This window comes from Tachyglossus aculeatus (genome assembly GCF_015852505.1).
Source record: "Tachyglossus aculeatus isolate mTacAcu1 chromosome 12 unlocalized genomic scaffold, mTacAcu1.pri SUPER_6_unloc_1, whole genome shotgun sequence".
In the NCBI taxonomy this organism is placed as follows: Eukaryota; Metazoa; Chordata; class Mammalia; order Monotremata; family Tachyglossidae; genus Tachyglossus; species Tachyglossus aculeatus.
The window spans coordinates 2242562-2258058 of record NW_024044828.1 but is presented as its reverse complement, the minus strand read 5'-3'; the positions used below and the strand labels follow the sequence as shown (position 1 = coordinate 2258058).

Genomic DNA, 15497 nt, shown 5'->3' with positions numbered 1-15497 from the left:
CAAATTGGCAACATATAGAGACAGTCCCTACCCAACAGTGGGCTCACAGTCTAAAAGGGGGACTTTCCAGTTGCAAGAGCCCACCGGTTGCCCACCCTGCCGAAAAACCCCTTCAGGGCCGACTCCCAGCAGTGAAGCGGGCTCCTACGGCCGCCGACCCCCGAGCACCTCCTTGAAATCAGGAGCTCCCGCGCCCAAGAGATGCACTGGAGTCTAGACCCCCTCGTTCTCATATGCAGTTTCCATGTTAACTGCTTTTTCACGGATTATTCAACAGCCGCGTTTTCCCCGAAGGCCTGGCTGGTTTCGACGGAGGGCCGGGCAATCGATGCGTTTGCTGGAAAACTGGAGAGGAAGGGTGGAAAAGAACGGCCGCCCACGAACACCCCTGGTTGTTTGGAAACACAACACTTGAAACCGAAATAGCTCGGCTGGGGCAGGGTACCGCAAAGGCCTGGGGCTTTAAAAGGGCAAATTGAGAACGTGGCAGGGCTTCAAAAGCGTGGGCTCACTCACTCAATCAATGGTACTTATTGAGTGCTTACTGGGTGAACAGCACTTGGGAGAGCATCATCAATCATATTTATTGAGCGCTTACTATGTGCAGAGCACTGTACTAAGCACTTGGGAAGTACAAATTGGCAACACATACAGTCCCTACCCAACAGTGGGCTCACAGTCTAAAAGGGGGAGACAGAGAACAAATCCGAACATACTAACAACATAAAATAAACAGAATAGATATGTACAAATAAAACAAATAAATAAATAAATAGAGTAATAAATATGTACAAACATATATACATATATACAGGTGCTGTGGGGAAGGGAAGGAGGTAAGATGGGGGGGATGGAGAGGGGGGCGAGGGGGAGAGGAAGGAAGGGGCAAAACTACATCAGAGTTGGTAGACACACTCCCTGATCCACAAGGTCTTCAGGGTGAGACAGACATTTACATATAAATAAACTAGGTGCCCAGAGCCCCGTGGCTCTGTTGGAACTGAGCCATAACCTATTTTAAAATAAAGTCAGGTGGCAAGTTGACTTTCGCCCACGATAATTACGGCTGGGGCTGGTCCTCCAGTCCGTGCAAGTTGCATTCAATCAATCGTATTTATTGAGCGCTTACTGTGTGCAGAGCTCTGTACTAAGCGCTTGGGAAGTCCACGTTGGCAACATATAGAGACAGTCCCTACCCAACAGTGGGCTCACAGTCTAGAGGGGGGAGACAGAGAACAAAACCAAACATACTAACAAAATAAAATAAATAGAATAGATATGTACAAGATAAGTAGAGTAATAAATACGTACAAACATATTTACATATATACAGGTGCTGTGGGGAAGGGAAGGAGGTAAGATGGGGGGATGGAGAGGGGGACGAGGGGGAGAGGAAGGAAGGGGCTCAGTCTGGGAAGGCCTCCTGGAGGAGGTGAGCTCTCAGTAGGGCCTTGAAGGGAGGAAGAGAGCTAGCTTGGTGGATGGGCAGAGGGAGGGCATTCCAGGCCCGGGGGATGACGTGGATTCGAAATTCATTCCATCGTATTTATTGAGCGCTTACTGTGTGCACAGCACTGTACGAAACGCCTGGAAAGTACAATACAGCAATGCCTTACGTAATCCTGATTCGTCTCCCAAGGTGCCTAGAAGACTTAGCAGAATGATCGAGTGGCCTAGTGGAGACAGTACGGGCTTGGGAGTCAGGAGGACCTGGGTTCTAATCCTGCCTCTGCCTCTTGTCTCCTATGTGACCCTGGGCCAGTCGCTTCACTTCTCTGGGCCTCGTCGCCTTCGCTAACTACGAACGCTTCCTTCCCTCTCTAGGCAGTAAGCTCACTGTGGGCAAGGAATGTGTCTGTTTATTGTCTATTACACTCTCCCAGGCGCTTAGTACAGTGCTCTGCACACAGTACGCGCTCCTTATATACAACTGAATGAATGAATTTATTTATAGTACTTGCTAAGTGCTATGAGCCAGGCACTGTACTAAGCGCTGGGGAAGATACGAGATATTCAGGTTGGACCCAGTCCCTGTCGCGTACGGGGCTCACAGTCTAAGTCAGAGGGAGGAGGATTTAATCCCTGTTTCACAGACGAGGTAACTGAGGCACAGAGAAGATAAGCAGAGAAGCAGCGTTGCTCAGTGGAAAGAGCCCGGGCTTTGGAGTCACGGGTTCAAATCCCGGCTCCGGCACTTGTCAGCTGTGTGACTTTGGGTAAGCCACTTAACTTCTCTGTGCCTCAGGTCCCTCATCTGTAAAATGGGGATTAAGACTGTGAGCCCCACGTGGGACAACCTGCTCCCCTTGTAACCTCCCCGGTGCTTAGAACAGTGCTTTGCACACAGTAAGCGCTTAATAAATGCCATCATTATTCTTATTATTATTAAGTGACTTGCCCAAGGTCGCGGGTACGCCACAGCAGGCGCGTGGCAGGGCGAGGCTTTGAAGCCAGATTCTCTGACACCCAGGAGCATGCTCATTCCACGAAGCCGCGCTGCTTCCCTGGATGCCTCCTTCTTTAGCTCGAAAGAGACAAAGAGGAATCAATCAATCAATCGTATTTATTGAGCGCTTACTGGGTGCAGAGCACTGTGCTAAGCGCTTGGGAAGTACAAGCTGGCAACATATAGAGACAGTCCCTACCCAACAGTGGGCTCACAGTCTAAAAGGAAGACAGGAAGGAGGAGAGAAATGCAGCACGGCTTAGTGGAGAGACCACTGGGTTCTAACCCCGGCTCTGCCACCATGTCTGCTGTGTGTGACCTTGGGCCAGTCACTCCGCTTCTGGGCCTCATTTCCCTCATCCGTAAAATGGGGATTCAACCTGTTCTTCCTCCTATTTAAACGGATGAGCAGCCCCAAGTGAGACCTGATGGTTCTGTATCTCTCCCAGTGCCTGGCGTAGAGTAAGCACCTCGGGAAACGCCATTAAAAAAAAAGCGCACAGACTTCTCACGAACTGCGTATCAGTGGGGTGTGAATAAATGAGACTTGCTGTGTTTCTGGCTCCAGAAACTGGACGAGGTAGGGGCCCTATACTTGGTAAGAACGGATTCCTTTCTTAACATGCTTTCCCCTTTGGGCTCCCATCTCCCTTTCCTTCTCTTATTTCCTGCCCCTTCCCGTAAGTTCCCCGCCGTTGCAGATCTGTTACCTGGAGACCCCGCTCTCCGCTAAAATATCCGTCCTGGTTTGCTGATGGCACTGATCCCTTCCGTGGTCCACCCTACTCGCACATCACCTGGTCTAGAAACACGAGTCTGGGAGGGTGCTTCCCACTGAGTTTATACTCACCGCTCTCTATTTTTATACTGCAGAGCAGTCGCCGGCCAGAATCTGGCTTTGGGACAACAAATAGACTTCTAATTAGCCTGCCAAACTAGCTAGACCGGTAAAGTAGCTTAGCCGTCGGTCAGAGCAGCGTGGCCTAGTGGGTTAGAACACAAGCCTAGGAGTCAGAAGGAACTGGGTTCTAATCCCGCTGCTGTGTGACCTGGGGCAAGTCACTTAATTTCTCTGGGCCTCAGTTACCTCACCTGTAAAATGGGGATGAAGACTGTGAGCCCCATGTGGGGCAGGGACTGTATCCAACCTGATTAGCTTGTATCTACCCCAGCACTTAGTACAGTGCGTGGCATGCAGTAAGCGCTTAACAAATGCCAGAGGGGACATTAGGGGTAATAATGATAATAATTACGGTATTTCTTAAGCACTTACTGTGGACGTACAGCCCTCTTAGCCCAGCCCTGCCTGGGAGTGGTCTGTCTCCTGGGATTCACAGCAGCGGCACGTGGGCCTATATGACGTCGGAGTTTTTGCTATGAAGGGGAAAAAAAAAATGCTTACCTCTTGCAGGGTGTTGATATCTACTCCATCTCCCTGAATAACTCTGAGATAAGGTGGCAGTAACTTGTAGCCTTTGGAGTTTTCCACAATAGGAAACTTTTTACCTAAGATTTCCAAAACCTGTAGGGGAGAAACACCAAATTCAAAGTAACTAAGATTTGCAAAGTCGCAGGGAAGGAGATTCTGCGATGGTTAACCTTGAAGAGCTCTGCATAAAATCTGTATGGGCTAACTAGGGACTCCGTTCGCCCCTCACGTACTTTCAACCCCCAGTCACATTATTGTTCCCGAGAATCTCACAGGATTCAGGCAAAAACTGCAGGTCTTCATAATTGTCGTGGACGGCTGTTATGGGGATAAATGGGGAGCGTGAAAATACCCAAGTCAAATCTGCAAACATTAATGAACGAATCCACCTCTAGCTATAGATTTCTGTTGGCTTCTCCGTTCATATGAAGCCTACCCAATTACAAGGGGGAAATAAGACTTTCTAAAGTTGCTTTTTCTATGAGAGCCAAAGGTACTTTTTTAAAATCAAAATGGCAACTAGTCAAATAGCCCCCTTTTCTGATCTCCTCTCAAGTTGTCCCATGGGTTTGAAGAAAATGCTGTCGACTGAGAGATTCTAAGCACCAGCCTTTCTACAGTTCACGCCCGTGGCGGCCTGGTTGCATTTACAGCTCAAAATGCCTGGCGCTGTTTTAGTTTCTTCCTCCTTGTTTCGCTGTTTTCTCATTTCTGATTGCTGAACGCCATTTCTGTTGCTCTCTCCCAGCTGCCCACGGTTATGCCACATAATGTGAGGTTTTGCTTCCCGGCGCTGTCAAATGTTTCTTTTGTCCACTTTGTTTAAATTTCCCCACTTCAGGTCACCACAGAGCAACTGACTGGGCATTTGGCTGTTGTCCATCCGCCCCCCATCTCACCCCGGAAAGGTGTGCTGTGATGAGCACTGCTACTTCCAGACCTTATTGTCCAAAATCCTGTCTTTTTTTTTTTTAAGGTACCGATTAAGCATTTACTATGTGGCAGGCACTGTTCTAAGCACTGTGGTAGATACAAGGTTATCATCAATCGTATTTATTGAGCGCTTACTATGTGCAGAGCACTGTACTAAGCGCTTGGGAAGTACAAATTGGCAACATACAGAGACAGTCCCTGTCCCACACGGCGCTCACAGTCTTAACGCCCATTTTACAGATGAGGGAACCGGGGCACAGAGAAGTGACTTGCTCAAGGTCAACCATCCGATGAGTGGAGAAGCCACTAGAAGCCAGTTGAGGTGATCGGACAAGAGCCGGATAAGTGAAATGAGATCAAATAAAAAAAACTAAAAACTGCCCCTCCCCAATCCATTTGGTCTAGGTTCACTTGCCAATTTTCTGTACGTTCACCCTTTTGGGCAACCTAATCTGGTCACTGCCACCATTTTATGCTTTTCTGAGAGAAGCTGTGGTTTCTGAAAAGAGGTCTTAATGCTTCTCCAGGTTTTCATGCTCTGTTAGAGTACACAGAAAAGATCAGATCCAATGCCAACGGGCTTTATTTAGAAGATGGAACATAATTTAAATAACTTAAAAGAAGCCGGAAAGAAATATGACGCTGAACAACGAACTGTGACCCGTTCACATTGACTGCAAGCTCCTTGGGGGCAGGGTCTGGGTTCTTTACCTCCCGTTCTACTCTCCCAAGCACTTGGTAATAATAACAGTAATAGTATTTGTTAAGTGCTTACTATGTTCCAAGCACTGTTCTAAGGGCTGGGGTAAATACAAGGTGATCAGGTTGTCCAACGTGGGGCTCACAGTCTTGATCCCCATTTTACAGATCAGGTAACTGAGGCACAGAGAAGTGAAGTGGCTTGCCCGAAGTCACACAGCTGACGAGTGGCGGAGCCGGGATTAGCTCCTACAACCTCTGACTCCCGAGCCCGGGCTCTTTCCGCTGAGCCACACTGGTGTGCTGCACACACGGGGGACCTGAGAAGCAGTGTGGTCTAGTGGAAAGAGCATGGCCTAGCGAGTCAGAAGGACCTGGGTTCTAATCCCAGCTCTACCACTTTTCTGCTGTGTGACCCTGAGCAAGTCACTTCACTTCTCTGGGCCTCAATGACCTCATCTGTCACATGAGGACTAAGACTGTGAGCCCCGTGTCGGGCATGGACTGTGGCCAACCTGATTAGCGTGTACCTACCCGCAGCGCTTAATACAGTGCCCGGCTTAACAAATACCATTAAAAGTTGGGGGAGAGGGTGCATTCAATTAAACGCTTCTGACCGATTAACAATACGGAAATCTCCATGCGTGAAATGCTTTCCAAATATTAGATTAGTTAGAATACTAGAAAAATTACCTTTAATACTGTGTCAAGAGGATTTCCCGAATCTGGTCTAATTATCAGTGGCGCTTCTGCACTTCTGGATACAATTAAGTGCCTCAGGTCTTCGCCCCAGATTTTTTCACAGGCATTATAAATGTCATAACTATCGCTGACCACGGACACCGGGACTGATGAAAACTGGGTTACTATGTGTTCGAAGGCATCCTTTTCATGATCTTTCCCCCAAGCCGTTATAGTACTAGAAAACAACAGAGTTAGAGAGTGGGGGGGGTGAATATATATATATAGTCTACGTGAGATTTCCTTAAGCAGATGTGAAGCGAACCTCTCACGCACCCTCCAGCCCGTGACTTATTCCTGCCTCTCTCGGCCGGACCGGGGCTCGGAATAACCTCCTTCCTTCCTTCCTTTCAGCTCACCAGGTCCCCATCACTCACTACCTCCTCCGGGATGAACGGGTGAGTTATCAAAAAGATACCCAGTTCAATCGTCCCAAATCCTTACAGGTAAATTTTACTCTGTGGCCAAGATGAGGTAAACTCACACATTTCTTGCTATTCTCTCCTCTATGCCCTCTTTCAACAAAAGGCCAAATAAAGCTCACTAAATCTGAAATCCCGGGAGCTACTTCCCGGGTTAAGCACTGTTATCCGTCTTCCCGAAGAGGAGGAACGAAAATGTAGAATGTAGATTTTAAAACCGTATTTGTGCTGACTAGAAAATGACTTCCAGTCATTAAGTATCAGTAACTGTTGATGAGGTGAAATGAACTATGGCTTTTCTTTGTTTAAGAACATTTTTACAAGCTGGGTGGTTCCCGACCCTTTTTTATCAGAATTAGGGGGAAGATTGCATTGGTGGTGTTTACAGTAATAAACAACCTTTCTGTACAATGGAAAATGTTTGCCAAATGAGAAGGACCAAAGGGTGGTTACTGAGATCTTTAGGAAAGCTTTATGTAAAATAAAAATTGACGTTCTCTGCCAACAGTTTTCCAGTCTATGTAAGATGACTGATGAGAAGGGTTTTTTTGACCTTAGGAAGTCAAGTTGGTTTTAAAATCCTCAAAGGACATCTAGAAAAATCAACTCTATGTTCTTGGGTAGCCACGAACTTTGCCAAGCAGTAAAATACACAGGCAACAAGTCAAGGCCAATTTCAGTCTTCTTTCATTTGCCTGGCTTTTCCCCAAGATTTGAGCGCTTTTAGTTACAGTTTTCCTAAAGAACAAACCCCCAGAGCATCATGCATTATTAGGAACCCTGGGATTATGTCAAATTTACTTTGGCAGCCTTCCCTCTGTATAGAAAGCTATTCGTGATGGATAACGGTAGCTAAGTCCCTCACCAAAGTGAAAAAACAAAACAAAACAAAACTATTGCTGAAGACTTCTCTTACTGCTGTCACACTAACGCTTTGGCTTTAAGAGATACAGTCAGTTCTCTTTTAACTCGGGTTAATGACTGTGCGTTAAATAAACTCACATTTTGATACTCAAGCTTTGCCCACGAGTTAGCTCTGACACATCTGCTGTGTGACCTTGGGCAAGTCCATTCACATCTCTGGTCCTCAGTTATCTCATCTTTAAAATGGGGGTGAAGACTGTGGGCCCCATGTGGGATATGGACAGTGTCCACCCTGATTAGCTTGTGTCTACCCCAGTGCTTAGTACAGTGCCTGGCACATAGTAAGCGCTTAACAAATTCCATACATTAAAAAAAACAAAACAGAAACAAAAAACCCCCGGCTTTTTCCGAACTCAAGCCACATTCCCTCTGGACAGATGCACATTTCAGAGGCCATTCCCTCATTCTTCGACAAGAATCTACCTAATACCCACCAAGAAAGCACAGTTAGGAAAGACCTGACTCCATCCTATATATCTGATGTTTACCCCATGTGAGAGAAGAAAGGTTCTCTGTGACTTCTCAAGCCTCTGCGATCCCATCCCGGAAACCAGCCTCACTTAGGAAACGTAGAGAAAGATGACGCGAGCTATCAGGAATGGCCCCCAACAGTAACAGTTGCTGACACAGAAGGTTTGATCATACACTAAGACATTGGTTCGGGTGCCTGGGTCAATTATTTTAATAGGAAGAGAAAGCAGAAGGCATTTTACCTGTGCTCCGCGGCTGGAATGGAATACCCTGGGACGGGGTCTTTTGTCCCATAGTATTTTTTAATTAAGGCGATTCCTGCTACTGTGTCAGTTCCTTTGAAATTAACCAAATGGGCAGATGCTCCTATTCCAGCAGTCTGCGAAAACAAACAAAAGACACCCGAGGTACGTTACAGATCCTTAGCCTTGACACTAGACGAGGAGTGATTACTTAAGGTGAGAGAAGAGGGTCTTTGACAGGCAAGAGGCCAGTATCCCCAAGTTGTGCTACGGATCCGTTTCTTCCAGGAACGCGATTCAATTCCGGCACGTGCGTTCCTTTTATTTTCCACTCTTAAGGTGCCCTGACGGGAGTCGCTGACTTTAAAATATCATTTAGTAGCAGGCAAAACATGATGTCCTCATTTCCCAGTGTGAATACGCACAACCTCTGCCCATTCCCACTCTGCATTTCCTCCCCACCCCAGACGGAATGGATTCCCTGATCTCCCACAACCAGCGGTCTGAAACCAGGATATTAGAAGGGCAGATTCGTTCTTCCACATTCTAATCTTCGATCTACCCAAGCCCAATCCTCGGTGTCAACTATGCAGTTAGCATCCATTCATTCATTCAATCGTATTTATTGAGCGCTTACTGTGTGCAGAGCACTGTACTAAGCGCTTGGGAAGTACACGTTGGCAACATAGAGAGACGGTCCCTACCCAACAGTGGGCTCACAGTCTAGAAGGGGGAGACGGAGAACAAAACAAAACATATTAACAAAATAAAATAAACAGAATATGTACAGATAAAATAAATGAGTAAATACAGCAATAAATACCTACAAATATATATACAGGTATATATACGGTCAATTGTATTTATTGAGCGCTTACTGCGTGCAGCGCACTGTTCTAGGCGCTTGGGAAGCACAAGCTGGCAACATATAGAGACGGCCCCTACCCAACGGTGGGCTCACAGTCTAGAAGGGGGAGATGGAGAACAAAACAAAACATATTAACAAAATAAAATAAATAGAATATGTACAGAAAAAATAAATAAGTAAATAGAGTAATAAATACCTACAAACATATATACATATATACAGGTACATATACACATATATATTCAATCGTATTTAGTAGCAGTGTACCCCTTTAGCATTCTGAACCTCCCTCCAGCCCCACAGCGCTTCCATATATATCCTTACACTCTACGTCCCTTATTATAACGTCCATCTCTCACTGTAGGCTCTAGGCTCCTTGCGAGCACGGATCACATCTACCAACTCTCCTGTCCTGTACTTTCCCAAGTGTTTAGTATCCATCAATCAATAGTAGTATTTATTGAGCACTAAGTTGGTACAATGCTTGGCACCCAGTAAGCACTCGGTAAATATCACCGCTTCACTGATCGATACACTGCTTCAGAGGTGGTTCTGCGTACATAAGATTACGGTGGATGACTTACCTCTTGGGAGGAAACTCCTCGGTAGCCAAAGTCATGCAGCTTGTATTCTAGACCTTCCAAACTACCAGAGGTCTCCAGCAAATACTTGGCCAAAATTTTCTTCTGCTCCCTGGAGTTTGTGGCCACCGTGATTGGGTACCAGGATTGAACAAGTATTGTCTGGGTATTTATAAAACACAAACAGCCATGCTTATTAACACCGGAAAAGTTCAGGTCAGAAAAGAGACTGGGTATCTTTGACTCAAAACGGGAAGCTTTTCTTGACACCTGAGGGGAAAACACTACAAGAAATACAAAATACATACTAATTAGGTCACGAGAAGAGAAGGAGAGGTTACGAGGAGAGAAGGAAAGAAGGTTATGAGGAGAGAAGCAGTGTGGCCTAGTGGATAGAGTATGGGCCTGGAAGACGGAAGGTCCTGAGTTCTGGTCCCAGCTCTGCCACTTGTCTGCTGGGTGACCCTGGGCAAGTCATTTAACCTCTCAGTTACCTCATCTGTAAAATGGGAATTAAGACTGTGAGACCCACGCAGAACAGGGACCGTGTCCAACCTGATCAGCTTGTATGTACCCCAGCACTTAGAACAGTGCCTGGCACATAGTAAGCGCTTAACAACTACCATAATTATTAATTATTATTAAGACTGACCTGAGATTAGGGAAGCTTCTAGGAAAAGTGGTAAGTAGGTAGGTAGTCCTTAGGAGTGAGAGAGAACCTCAAAGATCACCAATTCATCCCCAGCTCCCAAAGAGAGGCCAAATCAAATTCAACTACCACTGTTGCCCCCAATGCAGGATGGAAAGCCCATTCTCTCCCCCTCCATTCACGCCTCCAACCCTGTTTCCCTTGCACCTTATGAAAACTCTTGCGCCCAACCATCTTTTCTTCCCCTACTTGCTCCTTTCAATTGTTCTTCACCTGCTCTTCACCTCTCTTCAACTACAATGGCTCCTTCCCCTTCTTTTTTCCACACGCCCACGATATCACCTATCCTGACAAACCCTTCCTGCCTTCAGGAATCTCTACTTGGATATCTCAATGACAACTCAAGCTCCACATGTCCAAAACTGAACTCACCTTCCTTTCTTCTCCCTCTCCCTCCCACTGCTTTCCCATCACCAACACCCGGTCTCACAAGCCCGCAACCTTGTTTTTCTCCACTCACCTCTCTTTCAACCTGCTTATTCAAGGAGTCACCAAAACTTACCGGCTCTCTCGTCACACCATCTCCAGAATCCCTGCGTTCCTCTCCATCCAAGCAACCACTACGTGGGTCCAAGCACGTCATACCTGGCCCTGACATCTGTCTCAGCCTCTCCAGTCCATACCTTGCATCTGTACTTCACTCTGCGCCTTACCTCTCTATTCCTCAAAAACCTCTCGTGGTCAACCACTCGTTTTTGTGCCACGAGAGACGCACAACCCCTGGATGGAAAGCACTCAATAAGTTCTCCCCTGCCTCTTATCCTTGCTCCTCTCCCACCACAACCCAGTCGGCACGCTCCAATCCTCCACTGCCAACTTACTCACTGAGCCTCACTCTCGCCTCTCTTGCTGTCGATCTCTTACTCCCTCTCTCCTCACATCTGTCAGACCACCACTCTCCCCATCTTCAAAGACCTTCCAAAATCACGTTGCGGAAGATGTCCCTGACCAAATCCACATCAATTTCCCTCCCTAGTCTGTCACCTATGCACCTGTGTCATCACCCCCAAGTACTTAGGCACTCACTGTTCCCTGAACCCTGCACCCATTGAGTTTATGGCATTTGTTAAGCACATGCCAGGCACTCTACTAAGCACAGGGGTAAATAAATACAAGTTAATCAGGTTGGACAAAGTCCATGTCCTGTACGGGGCTCACAGTTCCAATCCCCGCTTTACAGATGAGATAACTGAGGCACACCGAAGTCAGGACGCTTGTCAAAGGTCAGACAGCAGACAAGTGGCAGACTAGGGATTAGAAAACAAATCCTTCGGACTCCCAGGAACACGCTCTATCCACTAAGCCATGCTGCTTTTCCCACATATATATCTTTATATTTAGATACTTCCCAAGCGCTTAGTACAGTGCTCTGCACACAGTAAGCGCTCAATAAATACGATTGATGATGATGATACTACCTCTACCTACAATTTATTTAATGTCTGTCTTCCCTAAAGATAAACTTCTTGAGGGCAAGGAATGTTTCTACTAACTCTACGGTACTTCTTCCAAGAGCATATAATACAATGCCCTGCACAAAGTCACTAAACATGGACTGATTGGTCTCCTGCAGGAGACGGGAGTGGGCACAAAGGGAGATGATCCACGTGATTCAAGGTGGGAGGGGTGTCCACACCCGGCTAAAGAAGCGCTTAGCGCTGTGAGAATACTAGGGCCGCTTGTCAGCTGTGTGACTTCGGGCAAGTCACTTTTGTTCATTCATTCATTCAATCGTATTTATTGAGCGCTTACTGTGTGCAGAGCACTGTACTAAGCGCTTGGGAAGTACAAGTTGGCAACACATAGAGACGGTCCCTACCCAACAGTGGGCTCACAGTCTAGAAAGGGGAGACAGAGAACAAAACATATTAACAAAATAAAATAAATAGAATAAATATGTACAAATAAAATAGAGTAATAAATACGTACAAACATATATACACTTAACTTCTCTGTGCCTCAGTTACCTCATCTGTAAAATGGGGATTAAGATTGTGAGCCCCACATGGGACAACCTGATCACTTAGTATCCTCCCCAGCGCTCAGAACAGTGCTTTGCACATAGTAAGCGCTTAACAAATACCAAAATTATTATTATTAGGGGTGCCTTTTGGCCTAGAGTCCTGGGGAAGCTCCAGATCTGTCCCCTTCTTATTTCAACTTTATTGTTTAATGTGTCTGTCTCTCCATCAATCGATTACATTTACTGAGAGTTTACTAGGTGCAGAGCCTGTATTACCTTATCACTTGGGAGCAGCATGGCCTAGTTGCAAGAGCATGGGCTTTGGAGTCAGAGGTCATGGGTTCAAATCCCGGCTCCGCCACTTGTCTGCTGTGTGACTTTGGGCAAGTCACTTAACTTCCCTGTGCCTCAATCAAAGGGGGATTAAGACTGTAAGCCCCACGAGGAACAACCTGATCAGCTTGTAACCTCCCCAGCGCTTAGAAAAGTGCTTTGAACATAGTAAGCACTTAATAACTGCCATCATTATTATTATTATTATTACCTTGTATCTAACCTCATCTGTAAAATGGGGATTAATAATAATAATGATTAAAACTGTGAGCCCCACATGGGACAACCTGATTACCTTGTATCTACCCCAGCGCTTAGAAAAGTGCTCTGCACATAGTAAGCACTTAACAAATACCATAATAATAAATTATTATTATCATTACAACGGAGTTGGTAGGCACATTCCCTTCCCACAGTGAGCTTAAAGTCTAGAAGGTGAAACAGACATTAATATATATTAATTACAGAGGTACATAAGTGCTGTGGGGCTAGGAGGGAGATGAATAAAGGGAGCAAGTCAGGGTGAGAGAAGGGAGTGGGAGAAGAGGAAATGAGGGCTTAGTCAGGGAAGGCCTCTTGGAGGAGGGGGGACTTCAATAAGGCTTTAAAGGTGGGGAGAATAATTGTCTGTCGGATATGAAGACAGAGGGAATGGGAAGGATATGGGGAAGAGTTTGCCCACGAGATAAACGAGATCACGGTACAGTCAGTACGTTGGCATTAGAGGAGTGAAGTCTGTGGGCTGGGTTGTAGCAGGAGAGCAATGAGGTGAGTTGGGTGGGGGAAAAGTGATTGAGCACTTTAAAGCCAAGGGTAAATAGTTTCCGTTTGACACGAAGATGGATGGGCAACCGCTGGAGGTTCCTGAGAAGTGGGGAGACACGGACTGAATTTTTTTGTAGAAAAAAGATCTGGGCAGCAGAGAGAAGTAAGGATCAGATGGGGGAAGAGATAGGAGGCAGGGAGGTCAGCAAGGAGGCTGATATAGTAATCAAAGCACAACAGGATAAATCCTTGGATTAACATGTTTGGATGGAAAGGGAAGATTTTAGTGATGCTGTGAATAATAATAATAACTGTGGTATTTGTTAAGCGCTTACTGTGTGCCAGACTCTGTACTAAGCGCTGGGGTGGATACAGGCAAAAAGGCAGAACTGACAGGATTTAGAGATAGACTGAACACGGAGGTTGAATGAGACAGAGGAGTCAAGGATAACGCCCAGGTTACGGGGTTGTGAGACAGAAAGGATGCTAGTGTCGTCTACAGTGAGGGGGGTGAGAAGCAGCGTGGCTCAGTGGGAAGAGCATGGGCTTTGGGGTCAGAGGTCATGGGTTCCAATCCCGGCTCTGCCAATTGTCAGCTCTGTGACTTTGAGCAAGTCACTTCACTTGTCTGGGCCTCAGTTACCTCATCTGTAATATGGGGATTAAGACTGTGAGCCCCCCATGGGACAACCTGATCACCCTGTAACCTCCCCAGCGCTTAGAACAGTGCTTTGCACATAGTAAGCGCTCAATAAATACGACTGATTGATAGTAAGCGCTTAATGAATGCCATTATTAAATCACAGGGGGGTGGGGCAAGGTTTGGGTGGGAAGATGCGGAGCACTGTTTTGGGCATGTTAAAGTTTGAGGTGTCGGGGGGACATCCACATAGATACATCCTGAAGCCAGGAGGGAATGTGAGACTGTAGAGAGGGACAGATGTCAGGGCTGGAGATGCAGATTTGGGAATCATCCGCATACAGGTGGGAGCTGAAGCCATGGGAGCTAATAATAATAATAATAATAATATGATAGCATTTATTAAGCGCTTACTTTGTGCAAAGCACTGCTCTAAGCGCTGGGGAGGTAACAGGGTGATCAGGTTGTCCCACGGGGGGCTCACAATCTTAATCCCATTTTACAGATGAGGGAACTGGGGCACAGAGAAGTGAAGCGACTTGCCCAAAGTCACACAGCTGACAATTGGCGGAGCCGGGATCTGAACCCATGACCTCCGACTCCAAAGCCCGTGCTCTTTTCCACTGAGCCACGCTGTTTCTCATATGGGCAAGTGAGTTCTCCAAGTGCATAGGTGTAGATGGAGAATAGAAGGGGACCCAGGACTGAAGCTCAAGGGCCCCCGCAGAGTTAGGGGGTGGGAAGCAGAGGGCAGGGGCCCGTAAAAGAGATGAGAATGAGAGGCCAGAGAAATAGGAGAGGGCGGCGTCAGTGAAGCCGAGGTTGGATAATGTTTCCAGGAGAAGGGGGTGGTCCACAGTGTCGACAGCAGTTGAAAGGTCCACGAGGATTAGGATGGAGTAGAGGCTGTCTGATCTGACAAGGAGATCACTGGTGACCTTTTAGAGGGAGGTTTCTGTGGAGTGAAGGGGAAGGAAGCCAGACTGGGGGGGATCAAAGAGAGAATTGGAGAGGAACTTGAGACAGCAGACGTAGGTCTCCATAAGAGGAGGATGTTACTGACCGAATTAGCCTCTAGTTACCCTAGCAATTGGTACAATAAACACCTATCACCATTAACCAACTCGTTAGAAAGCCCTTAGTTTCACTGGGTAACAAAGAGAGGTTTCCTGGCCTGGGTCTGCCGACCAGGGATGGCTAATCAACAGTTACTAATGGAATGAGTTTCCTTAAATAGGATTTTGCCTCTTCACGAGATCATAGAGCTGGAAAGGGCTTCATGATGTAGTGGTAAAGCACAGACCCGGGAGTCAGAGGGTCATGGGTTCTAA

General features: G+C 46.7%; 1 protein-coding gene across 1 annotated transcript in view; it reads right to left on the bottom strand.

The window, feature by feature from the left end:
- Positions 1-15497, bottom strand: part of NAMPT (nicotinamide phosphoribosyltransferase) — a 63708-nt gene that overhangs the window by 11193 nt on the left and 37018 nt on the right. The window contains exons 5-8 of the mRNA XM_038741214.1: positions 9760-9918; positions 8308-8444; positions 6201-6426; positions 3849-3968 (exon numbers count right to left, since the gene is read on the bottom strand). Of these exons, the coding sequence (XP_038597142.1) occupies positions 3849-3968; positions 6201-6426; positions 8308-8444; positions 9760-9918 (642 nt within the window). The remainder of the gene's footprint in view (positions 1-3848; positions 3969-6200; positions 6427-8307; positions 8445-9759; positions 9919-15497) is intronic.